At 43.1% G+C, this 12956-nt stretch overlaps 1 protein-coding gene across 3 annotated transcripts in view; it reads right to left on the bottom strand.

The window, feature by feature from the left end:
* Positions 1–240: 240 nt before the first annotated feature.
* rad51 (RAD51 recombinase) overlaps positions 241–12956 on the bottom strand; it is a 109301-nt gene continuing 96585 nt past the window's right edge. The window contains exons 10-11 of one of the 3 annotated variants that reach the window (XM_077586614.1): positions 7374–7516; positions 241–3111 (exon numbers count right to left, since the gene is read on the bottom strand). In XM_077586614.1, the coding sequence (XP_077442740.1) occupies positions 7393–7516 (124 nt within the window). In that variant the 3' untranslated portion in view covers positions 241–3111; positions 7374–7392. Of the gene's footprint in view, positions 3112–6014; positions 6772–7260; positions 7517–12956 lie in introns of those variants that run through there. The other 2 variants (XM_077586613.1, XM_077586612.1) reach the window with 2 other exon arrangements.

Below are 12956 nucleotides of genomic sequence, written 5' to 3'. Positions count from 1 at the left end.
CAAAAACAATTTTTGCACACACAAGTTTGCTTCAGCAACCCCAAGGGCCAATTGATGCAATGTCTTCACGGAAGGGATCCCCAAAAAACTTTAGTAGCGTGTGCGGTTTGGGAATGACTGCATATAATCAAGCTCTGTTTCTAACGCCGTCCAATCGGTCGCCCCGCTGGCCGCATGTACAAAGTCACGTAGCACTTCCCTCCTCTGATCGTATGCCTTGTATAATACAATGTGTGGAGTTGACCATTCAAGAAAAAGGGGTTCCAACCTCTCAGGTAACTCGCCCCCCCTCCCCAGTCATTTTGCACCACATTTTCACATGGAGGAAGTTCATGTTTTCAATACTGTCCCACGTCTCAATCAAATCAGCAGCCGCAGCTAACAGGGCTCTTCCCACCGCAGTCGGCGCATTATTTGGGAATTCTCGAGCATAATAAAAGAACGCAGGTTGGCAACCCTGCAAAACATTTCATTGGCTGTTTTGAATCTCTTTTCATCTTTTAACCACCATATTCCCGCTAGCGGATGGGATCAAAGCTGCAATAGGCAATCTCATCCCAGTAAATTGACAGGATATTCAGGTACTACTAACACAGACACTTTACATGTCTCTCCATTCGGATCTCTTATCCAAACCGGAACCGTTTCTGAAACGGTGGTATCCTGACCACCTGCCGTTGTCACATAGACCCTCCGTTTTGTATACCTAGCACCTGGAATATCCATTTTAATTGCAGTTTTACAAGCTCCAGTATCACACAAAAAATTAATCATATCCCATTCACGAACAATGTGATCTCAGGTTTAATCATATCATGTCCTGTATAAAAGGAGCCAGAGCCGCCTCTACCTACTGAGGAGTCTACGGTCCTTTGGAGTGTGCAGGACACTGCGGAGGACTTTTTACGACACTGTGGTGGCATCTACAGTGTTTTATGCAGTGGTCTGTTGGGGCTGCGGGAGCACGGAGAGGGACAGGAACAGGCTGAATAAGCTCGTCAGGAGGGCCAGCTGTTCTGGGCTGTCCTTTGGACTGTCTGGAGGAAGTGGGAGAGCGGAGAATGCTGACCAGGATGATGTCCATCATGGGCAGCACCTCCCACCCCCTGCATGAGTCCGCGGAGTCCCTCCGAAGCTCTTTCAGCAATAGACTGCTGCACCCTCATTGCAGGAAGGAGCGCTTCCACAGATCCTTCCTCCCATCAGCTGTCAGGCTCTTTAACAAAACAAATGGCTCAGTGTTAAGACCTACCGTATGCATGCATGTACATCTATGTATATATGCTTATATATATGTATGTGTATGTATGTACACATGTGTATATGTATGTATATATATATATATATATATATATATTTCAGCAGCACACTTATTTATTTATATATTTGTTCATGTATTTATTTCTTTATTAACTTACTTATACCTATTTATGTCTAAAATGCCTTTCCTACTTCTGCATCCTCACCTTCTTGCCACTGTGACAACGAAATTTCCCGAATACGGGATGAATAGTTATCCAATCCAAATGCCAGTATTTCCGCAAAATTTAGCTAAACTTCTTCATATGTCAAGTCTTCGTTTAATACATTTTGAGCAGGCATGCCGGCTACTCATGCAGATTGGGCCTCGTTTTTAGAGGCCCTGTTATCCGGGCAATCACGCGATATATGCTCAATTTTTCCACAAATCCAGCAGGCCTTATTATTGTAAACTTGATTTCTGTCGAACTTCCTCATTTCTTTTCTCCCATTCTCTTGGGTAACATTCCTACGCCACCTATCTTGGTAAAAAAATTCTCCTTCAGTCGAGGAGGCTCCACTATTCTTTTTTTTTACACAACGGACCATCTCATCAGCCTCATTTCTGTGGAACAAAATAGCATGTTCTGCTTTTCCAGCCGTCTCGTTCTTATCAAAATGCTCATTCCCACTCAGCTCAACTTTCTTTGCATTTCCATCGCACCTTATTTTGCCATCAAAAAACAATCTTAACATTTCCATCGCAACATTTTTTGCCATCAAGAACCAATAATTGGTATCATCATATCCATCCTTCTCCATTTTATAAAGATTACCCCTACGCCTAGTGCGTATTTTATCCTGCAGGTCTACTATTTCATGTATATTAAGCTGGCCAGCAAACCCATATTTGTCTATCCCTAAGTTTAGGTGTTTAACCCTTGAAGCGTTCTGATTTTCAACAAATTTCCAATCTTTACACGGCAGACGCTGTTTTGGATTGTCTTCACTAGCTGCCTTGTTATTCAAGCTCCCCATCTCGAAGTTAGTTGGAGTGCAATTAGGTAGTATTTTTTTCTTTTTTTCCACCTTCATTTGTTTTCCTTAGGTTATTGCTACACACAAGTATACTCTCCCGGTATACTTTCGGAGTTTAAGTACCTACCGGCCCAGGTACAGGAAACCGAGGCCCTAAGTTTTATAGACTCATGCTCTGTCTCTTCACCTTTTAGGGACTAGTATTCACAGGGTTTTACCGTCGCCGTCCCCAAGAGATGAGTCCACTTCTCAAAATGGACCTTCACATGAATGCCCTTTCCCCGCATTCGGAAACCGTCAACAAATGCAAACATTCATGTGGCTCACCAGAAATGTCTTCAGATGTCTCTTTTAGTAGGATGGGTCTTCAACCGTCGTGAACCCAGGCGCTCAGCTGAAATTCCAGCTCGCAAAAGGGTTTTAGATGCCGTGGCCACGGTCTTTCCCAGATGTTGACCAAGCGCCCGGATTCCTTCGGTATATTGATTCCCAGGCTCATAGGACCAATATGATAGGTTCACCAATTGGCATTACCAAATGCACGCACAAATAAAAGAGACAGTACAATCATCTGTGAAATTCTTGCAAGAGAGAATCGAACCGACCGTCCAGGTTCATTCTGGCATTACACACAACTTTTCCCTGTTTATTAGCTTCAAGGACCCCAGTTACAATGGACGTCTCAGCTCTCAAGGGAGCGGTGGGAAAATAGGAGTGAGACGTCAATAGTCAAGGACCCTAGTTACAATAGAAGGTTTAGCTCTGAAAACAAATGAAGGTCATGTAGTGCCGAAGGATCTTCACATTCCAGCTGTCCAAGAGGATTCGACCTTCCTGTTGTTTGGTCTAACTAAGGAGCAAAGCATTTACATGGTTGCAAGCAGATGTACTATAATACTTTTCTAATGTTAATAAGCTAAGTTAAAGCAAAGCGTTCATTGCAAGCAAATATGTAATAATGTAAGACTAATAACCCTAACATTCTAAGTGAAGCAAAGCGTTCTTCATTGCAAGCAAATATATAATAATGTAAGACTATTAACCCTAACAGTTACTTTGAAGGGGAAATCTTGAGAAAAATCATCACATGTGGTATTTCTGAGATACTGTATGAATCAAAAGCATATTATTAGGATCAATATCATAAGTTAATATGATACTCAGTATAAAACACCTGTCCACAACCTCAGTCTCTCACACTCCAAACTCCACTATGGCCAAGACTAAAGAGCTGTCGAAGGACACCAGAGACAAAATTTTACACTTGCACCAGGCTGGGAAGACTGAATCTGCAATATGTAAAACGCTTGGTGTAAAGAAATCAACTGTGGGAGCAATTACTAGAAAATGGAAGACATACAAGACCACTGATAATCTCCCTCGATCTGGGGCTCCATGCAAGATCTCACCCTGTGGCGTCAAAATGATAACAAGAACGGTGAGCAAAAATCCCAGAACCACATGGGGGGACCTATTGAATGACCTACAGAGATCTGGGACCACAGTAACAAAGGCTACAATCAGTAACACAATGCGCCGCCAGGGACTCAAATCTTTCACTGCCAGACGTGTCCCCCTGCTGAAGCCAGTACACATATCCAGGCCCGTCTGCGGTTCGCTAGAGAGCATTTGGATGATCCAGAAGATGACTGGGAGACTGTTATGGTCAAATGAAACCAAAATAGAACTTTTTTGGTAGAAACAGAGGTTCTTGTGTTTGGAGGAGAAAGAATACTGAATTGCATCCAAAGAACACCATAACCACTGTGAAGCATGGGGGTGGAAACATCATGCTTTGGGGCTGTTTTTCTGCCAAGGGACCAGGACGACTGATCTGTGTAAAGGAAAGAATGAATGGGGCCATGTATCAAGAGATTTTGAGTGAAAATCTCCTTCCATCAGCAAGGACATTGAAGATGAGACGTGGCTGGGTCTTTCAGCATGAAAATGATCCAAAACACAGCCAGGGCAACAAAGGAGTGGCTTCGTAAGAAGCATTTCAAGGTCCTGGAGTGGCCTAGCCAGTCTCCAGATCTCAAACTCATAGAAAATCTGTGGAGGGAGTTGAAAGTCCGTGTTGCCCAAACGAGAGCTCCAAAAATCACTGCTCTAGAAGAGATCTGCATGGAGAAATGGCCCGAAATACCAGCAACAATGTGTGAAAAGCTTGTGTAGAATTACAGAAAACGTTTGGCCTCCGTTATTGCCAACAAAGGGTACATAAAGTATAGAGATGAACTTTTGGTATTGACTTATTTTCCACCATGATTTGCAAATAAATTCTTTAAAAATCAAACAATGTTATTTTCAGGGTTTTTTTTCCACATTCTGTCTCTTATGGTTTAGGTTTACCCATGTTGACAATTACAGGCTTCTCTAATCTTTTCAAATAGGATAACTTGCACAATAATAATAATAATAGGACATAGGCCCTGTCGTCATTATCAACAACAAAAAAGCCTACTTGTCATCACACCCAGAAACTGCGTGTGACGAAATTGGTGGTGCTTCTCCATAAGCTGCGTTTACTCGGCAAAAGACCTAAATAAGTGATAGTTACGGAATCTTGTAATTTGGCATTCTTCTGTTATGGATACAGGTCGCTTTCCTCTCACTGTCTTTCACTTACCTTCAGTCAGCCAGTAGGAGGCAGATCACCACCCAAACATCTTTTGATATTACCGCAAAAGGGAATGTGTGTTATGTTATCGCAAATTTAGAGTTCTGATGGATGTGGGGAAAAAACTGTCCCTAAGCCTATTTGTCCGTGCTTTGTGGGACCTATAGCGTCTGCCAGAGGGCAGCAGCTGGAACAGATTGTGACCAGGGTGGTAAGGGTCCCCTATGATGTTCCTGGCTCTGCTGAAGTAGAGAGGGCTGGCAATGTCTTCTAGTGAGGGCAGAGAGCAGCCGACAATCCTCTGGGCAGTGTTAATCACTTTCTGCATGGCCTTTTTGTCAGCCGCCGTGCTTCCAGCGTACCACACTGTGATGCAGTACGCCAGGATGCTCTCTACAGTGGTTCTATAGAAGGTTATCAGAAGCTTGGTGCCCAAGTTGTTCTTCCTAAGTACCCTGAGGAAATGGAGTCGTTTCTGAGCCTTCTTCACCACTGCTGTGATGTTTGTAGACCATGAGAGCTTATCCGTGACGTGGACCCCCAGGAATTTAAAGGACTGGACCCTGTCTACACATACTCCATTTATGAGGAGTGGGGCCAGATCTGTGCCGTGTTTGGGAAAGTCCAGGATTATTTCTTTAGTTTTCGTGGTGTTCAGTGTGAGATTGTTCACCGAGCACCACGAAGACAATTTGTTGACCTCATCTCTGTAGGCCGACTCATCCCCTCCTGAGATGAGTCCGACCACAGTGGTATCGTCAGCGAATTTGATGATGGCGTTAGACTGGTAGGTGGGTGTACAGTCGGATGTGTACAGAGAGTACAGAAGAGGACTCAGTACACAGCCTTGAGGGGAGCCAGTGCTCAGTGTAATGGAGGAAGAGAGGTGGGGACCAAGTCTAACAGTCTGTGGTTGGTTGGTCAAGAAGTTCTTTATCCAGCAGCAGATTGAAGAGGATAGTCCAAGGTGGGAGAGTTTGTCAGTCAGAATGTCCGGTTTTATGGTGTTGAAGGCTGAGCTATAGTCAATGAAGAGCATCCTCACGTAGTTCCCATGGTGTTCCAGGTGGCTCAGTGCTGTATGTACCACAATTGGTGGTTGACTAAATACTTATTTGCCCCAGTGTATAAAGGGTTTAGTTGGTAGTTGTGTGAGGACCGTGGAACGAATTAGAGAATTTACATATAAAGTACAGCTCTACTTATGAAATTTTCAAGTTACAAAAAAGTCTTGGAACCAATTCATTTTGTAAGTAGAGGTACGACTGTACTTTAATAAATTTAAAGAGTTTCAGAAGTAGTATTGGGGAACTTAAAGTGTCACTGATGAAAAATTCAAGTAACAAAATGACTTCTCAAATGAATTAATTTCTAAAGTAGGGGTACAATTAGTATATTCATTCTAACCAAATTAACGAAACAAGTGCCAAAAGCATAACTAAAATGAGCACGTAAATGGGAGAAGGCCTCATACAGTTTACAAATAATGACATGCAACCTACGGTATCATGAAATGGTCGGGATGACACATAATTAGCTTTTTCACAGCACAAATACGTATAATGCATTCTTAAAATGTGAATTCAGCCATAAAACGTACAAAAAGCAAGCTGATTTGACTAACAAAGATGAGGTTAAAGGGAACTGAAAGTACACAAAAACCGAACGATGCTCTCTCGAAATGGTCATGAAGGCGGAACCAACAATTCTCATCAGTGCACACCACATGGAAATGCACTTATAAGGCCACAACTTTGTAGTATATCCATCGATGCATGGTTGAAAGATAGCACTAATACGTACTGAAACTGAACTTACACTTGTCAGGGCAAGGGTAAATCAGCGACGATCCGGTATATAGTGCTTTTCAATCTCTGGAATCGAATATAGGAACAAATTGCAACGTGTGTGAGGTCTTTTGTTTTTAAATTTCATGAGACTTTATATCACGGGGACTAATTGAACAACCTCAACTCATTTTCTGTACCACTTTATCCTCAGTAGGGTCGCGGGAGCCTATCCCAGCTGACTCCGGGGCAGAGGCGGGGGACACCCTGAATCAGTGGCCAGCCAATTGCAGGGCACAATCAAGCACACTCACACCAATACGTTGGGGCAATTTAGAGTGTCCAATCAATTTTGGTATGTGGGTGGTAACCGGAGTGCTCGGAGGAAACCCACGCAGGGGAGAACATGCAAACTCCACACAGATGGACGGACCTGGATTTGAACCCAGGACCCCAGAGCTGAGAGGCCGACACGCTAACAACTCGCGCCACTGGGCCCCAAGAAGGTAAAATGTCCTATGGACATCTAGAGATCCTAATTTCCAACAACATTTAAAGCTGGAATTTTTCACTCAGTCTGTCCTTAACAGCTTTTATTTAACATTTTTATTTTTTCATCTTAATGGTGCTGTCCAAATTACAGACGTTTTTTCAGATTTTATGATGAGGATTGTTAGAAAATTGGATACAGCCTGCTGCACAGCATTCTCAGTCTTTAGCATCTCCCACTCCATCAGCATTAATGGCGAACATGGCTTCCGCCTCCGGCAGGCAAGGTGAGTCATAAATTTTACAGATCCTTGTTTCTCCTCTGCCTTTTCTCAGATATAAGCTGCAAGAAAACACATTGGGAGTTAAGGGACAATCAGATACATGTTGTCGAAACAAATGTCAAGATATTCGGTCAGACAATTAGTAAACAAAAGGTCGTGTGGAAATTATTGACCAAAAACTTGACTCTATGTAAATAGACTCCAGCTATTAAGACTTGTAGTCCGTAAAAGATGTTAGTACGATTTATAATAATTTGATATGAAATACAGTGATACATCTACTTAATAAATAACTTATTCCAGAAGTAGTTTCTTAACTTAGGTTTTTGTAAATAGAAGTACCGTATTTTCCCGACTATATGGCGCATCGTATTTTTAGCCGCAGTGTCAGTAACGAGTGCTATTTCTGTATTTTAAACACACAAAGGATGCACCGTTTTTTTACACGCATATATATTATATATGGATGAATATCGAAACGCAATAGCGCTGGCTACCGGAAGCAGCCTATTTCCGGGTTGCGGTGCGCAGTGACTGCTGGGATATATAGTTCTTGCACGCTACACCCACACGCTAAAAACACGTTTTTAAAAAGGCAACGGAAGCAAAACTGAGTTCGTTTGTACTTTATTTAGACATTTTACAACTTACTCACGTCATCATCACCGACAAATCCATCAAAGTCCTCATTTTCTGTGTCCGAATTAAACAATTGCCGAAACGAGTCTTCCAAAAAGCCGGGTCCCCTCTCTTCGTTCTCAGAGTCACCGTAATTTCCATGTGGCTCCTTAGAAATGATGCCGGCTTTGGCAAAATGTTGCACACACGTTCAACACGTTCGCCCAGGCGGCCACAATCCATTCGCAAATCGTAGCGTAAGAAGCCCGGCGCTGCCTGCCACTTTTCGTGAAGCTGTTTTGCCAGCGATCATCCACTGCTCCCACGCCGCTCGTAACTTTGCTTTGAAAGCCCGGTTGATGCCGATGTCCAGCGGTTGTAGTTCTTTGGTCAAGCCTCCAGGAATGACGGCAAGCTCCTTGTTCATTTTCATGACTTGGTTTTTCACCATTGAAGTGAGATGAGCACGCATGGAGTCGCAAATCAAAAGTGACGGCGAGCCGTGAAAAAATCCATCCGGTCGCTTGACATACACCTCACGTAGCCATTCTCTCATTTTCTCCTCGTCCATCCAGCCCTTTAGATTCGCCTTCACGATGACGCCGGCTGGAAACTTTTCTTTCGGCAGCGTCTTTCGCTTAAAAATCACCATTGGTGGTAGCTTCTGCCCATTAGCATGACAAGCGAGAACGACAGTAAAAGCCGACTTCTCGTGCCCCGTTGTTCGTATCGCCACCGTGCTGGTCCCCTTCTTCTCGACAGTGTGGTTCATCGGGATGTCGAAAGTCAGCGGTACCTCGTCCATGTTCGTTATGTGGTTTGGCTGTATAAGTTTGTCGGCAATGCTGTTGGTGCAGTAGGTGCGGAAAACGGCTAGCTTGTCAATGTGATCCGCCGGAAGTTGCTGAGCCACGGTTGTCCTCACTCTAATCGCCAGATGGTGTCGTTTCATAAAACGAAAGCACCACGGCGGTCCTCCTTGGAAATGTTCAATTTTCAATTCTTCCACGAGCGCTTTTGCCCTCAGTTAAATGGTGACTGTGGAGACGTTTCTCCCAGCTGATCTTAGACCAAGAATCCACCGCTCCAGTTGATCTTCCAAGCCGGGCCACCTTGCCTTGTTCCCACGGAAACTCAGCGTCCTCTTATTGACTTGGCGAAGCTCCTTCTCCTGCTTTCTCCATTTGCGAACCATAGATTTGTTTATGTTGAATTCCCTCGCCGCTGCTCTGTTCCCATGCTCCACTGCATAATCGATGGTTTGAAGCTTGAACTGTGCTTCGTAAGCGTGCCTCTTTGTAGAATTATTCATTCTTCGTTTTGCAATTGAGCACATGCATGCCCTCACTAGTATATAGAGGAACCTTGTAGGGGTGTGGCTTTAGCGTCCTCTCCCACACACCCCCTCCCAAGCCTTTCTCCACCAATGTCCGCCTTCTCTCTATATAAGAAGCGTCTCGGCAGGTAGTGCTCAGTCAGGCTCCGGAGCTCGGAGCTCGCTCGGCGCTCACACAGGGCGCTCTGCATTATAAGACGCCCTGTCTATTTTGGAGAAAATTTTACTTTTATGTGCGCCTTATAGTCGTGAAAATACGGTATTGTATTTTACATGACCTTAAACTCTTTAAATTTTTTAAAGTGTATACCAATTTTGTAAGAAATATCTCTTAGGGTCTCTATTTACCCGTTGATCTACATTCCCACCCGATTCTATGGTCACGAGCTGTGGGTCGTGAACGAAAGAAAGATCCCGGATACAAGCGGCTGAAATGAGTTTCCTCCGCAGGATGTACGGACTTTCCCTTAGAGATAAGGTGAGAAGCTTGGTCATCCGAGAAAGGCTCAGAGTAGATCCGCTGCTCCTCCGGATCGAGAGGAGCCAGATGAGTTGGCTCGGGCATCTGATCAGGATGCCCCCTGGACGCTTCTTTCGGGAGGTGTTCAGATAAGCGGAAGAAGATGAGATGAGACACAAAAATAAATTACATCTAACCTTACACTAAACTTACTTCTAAATTTGTTTTAAAATTGTATACCTTTCTTCTCCCGGGTTTGCTCTATTTGTCCCGCCTCCACCCTTTCAGCTGCAGTTTTTAAAATGAACCTGTCAAGGGTTGTTTGCTTTTGTCTTCCTTTCAAAATATTCCGAAAATTATGCAGACAAACATCCTCACAATAGGATAACGAACGACCACTTGCCAACGGGAAGTAGTATACTCCTCTCGTATTGGCGAGCAAGCTCCGCCACGCGTTCACCATTCTGCACTGACTAACGGGGAAAAAAAAAGAAAAAATGCAACACTCCGCCCAGTGCTCGTAGACATTAACACGAGGGAGTTGCGACGAGATGTTCTCATAGGCAGCCTCCCCCGTCGCCTGTATGCTCGTATATCAAAATTTGTCTCGTAACTCAAGGTAAATGTTTGCTCAAAATTTTACTCGTATCTCAAATTGCTCATATGTCGGGGCACTCGTATGTCAAAGTATTACTGTATTGTAATAAAATGAATAAGAAGCATGCAAAAACTTGTTCTATTTGTGCAGTAGTACAGTACAGTAAGGAAGAAGCTACCGTTACCACACAAACACGTACATAAACACATCTAAAAAAACTTCAAATGATGAATTCAAATAAACACTAAATACAAAGGAATAAACGTCTCTTGATCTTGCCATTTAGTACAGAAAGGTCATGCCAAGGAGTAGTCGCTTTTAATGATTCCTTCTGCTTCAATAGTGTAGCGATGCTCGCAAGTGGGTTATGACCAGTCGTATTGCCTTGCAATATCGGCCAACCACACACTACTTTCTTCTCTTCTGTTTTTAGATGAATCACAGGGCCCGCTTATTCACTCCAATAATGTTACTGTATTTACTCACATATAAGCCGCACCCTTAAAATGTCCTTAAAATTGTTGAATTTTACAATTTGCTGCCCTCTGATTCACAATTTTCACCTCCATATTTATGGTTTTAATAGGGAGTACAAATGTGTCACTTTGAAGGGAAAATCTTAAGAAAAATCATCACACATGGTATTCCTGAGATACTGTAAGTAATCAAAAGTATATTATCAGGGTCAATATCATAAGCCTCTATGCCTGTCTTTGTAAATGCAAAATACCACATTATTCAATTTTAAAAAGAAATAAGTCTATGTTGATGAGAGCCCAATGCTTTTTAATGACATGAATTACAATTTTATTACCAGAAGTTTAAGATGTTGTGGCGGCTAAATTGCTTCTAATGTCGGAATAGCTAGATTTTTTTTTAATGGTTGACATTACTGCAATAGTTGTCTCTTTCGAACAAGATATAAAATCAAAGCGGAATTTTGTTTTATTTCATAATCACAAATGTACAATCATTTTTCTGTGTTCCGAAAGGGGGGGTGTTGTCTGCCATAGACAAATTAAAAAAGTGCAGTGAGAATAGGCACAACCGGGAAATATGCCCATAGCGGTATACATAGTGTGCACCAAGTCTCTGTGTACAATAATAGCATACACATTACGCAGGTATCAAGGTTTATATTTTAACGATCGACCGCAAGACCTTCGATCAGCCTTAACTATTGTGATGTCCTGACATGGTAAATGCTACAGTCAGAGCATGTTTAACTACGGTAAGATGGCAGCGCCCTGAGCGAGCAATAGCAGACTCAATGAAGGGTAGTCGCGTCTGGCCAGTCAGAGTACGTTTAACTATGGTAAGATGGCAGCGCCCTGAGCGAGCAATAGCAGACACAATGAAGGGTAGTCACGTCTGGCCAGTCAGAGTACGTTTAACTATGGTAAGATGGCAGCGCCCCGAATGAGCAATAGCAGTCACAAATACTTGTACTCGGGTCTGGCCAGTCAGAGTACGTTTAACTACGGTAAGAAGGCCGTGCCCCGAGCGAGCAGTGACGGGAACGTGAGTTTTTTCACCTTTTATGCAAGATAGTTTATTAATTTTGAAATAAATGACCGTATCTGCCGCATTGTCTTGCATCATGACGTCACGGTGCCATTTTGTCGTGACGTCATCGAGTCATGGCGTCGTGAACTTGCAGTTTCGTGCATGTCGTGTTTTTATGCGTATTCAAGCCGTACCCTTGATTCAGTCATCATTTTTTTGTCCAACAAAAGTGGTTTATATGCGAGTAAATACGGTAAATAAAGAACACGTGTCGAAAAACGGCAGTCAAAAGAGTTATGTTCTGAGAGGCTCCGGCCGGAAGTAAACCAGGCCGCAATAATATTACCAGGCAGGACAATATCAAAATAAAATAACGGATAAGTATAAAAAGCTTTTATTGAGTATTACATGCAATAGGTCAATATTTGCAGTGATGACCCTTCTTTTTCAAGACCTCTGCAATTCTCCGTGGCATGCTGTCAATCAACTTCTGAACCAAATCCTGACTGATGGCGTCCATTCTTGCATAATCAATGCTTGGATTTTGTCAAAATTTGTGTTTCTGATTGCCTCTTGAGGATTGACCACAAATTCCCAATGGGATTAAGATCTGGAGAGTTTCTTGCCCAAGTTAGGGGACAATCAGATGCATGTTGTTGAAACAAATGTTAAGAAATTCGGTCAGACAATTAGGAAACAAAAGGTAGTTAGATTAGAACTTTATTTCATCCAATATTCGGGAATTACTTGGTTGCAGTAGCAAGACAGACACAAGACACACTAGCACAAAGAAACCAAGCCACACGACGGGTGGGATCGAGTCGCAAAGGTCGCAGAACAACAAAGCAAAAAGCAAAGCATATGGGAAAGCATTAAAAAAGATAAAAAAGCAGCAGAAACACAAAACGAGCGTATGGAGCTACCGCTACCAGCTGCCACAAGAGCAGCGCCAAGCAGCGTTTGGCAACCAAACGACCTTAG

This window comes from Stigmatopora argus, chromosome 19 (assembly GCF_051989625.1).
Source record: "Stigmatopora argus isolate UIUO_Sarg chromosome 19, RoL_Sarg_1.0, whole genome shotgun sequence".
NCBI lineage: Eukaryota > Metazoa > Chordata > Actinopteri > Syngnathiformes > Syngnathidae > Stigmatopora > Stigmatopora argus.
Note: the sequence above shows the minus strand (reverse complement) of the source record. Positions and strands in the feature narration are given on the sequence as shown.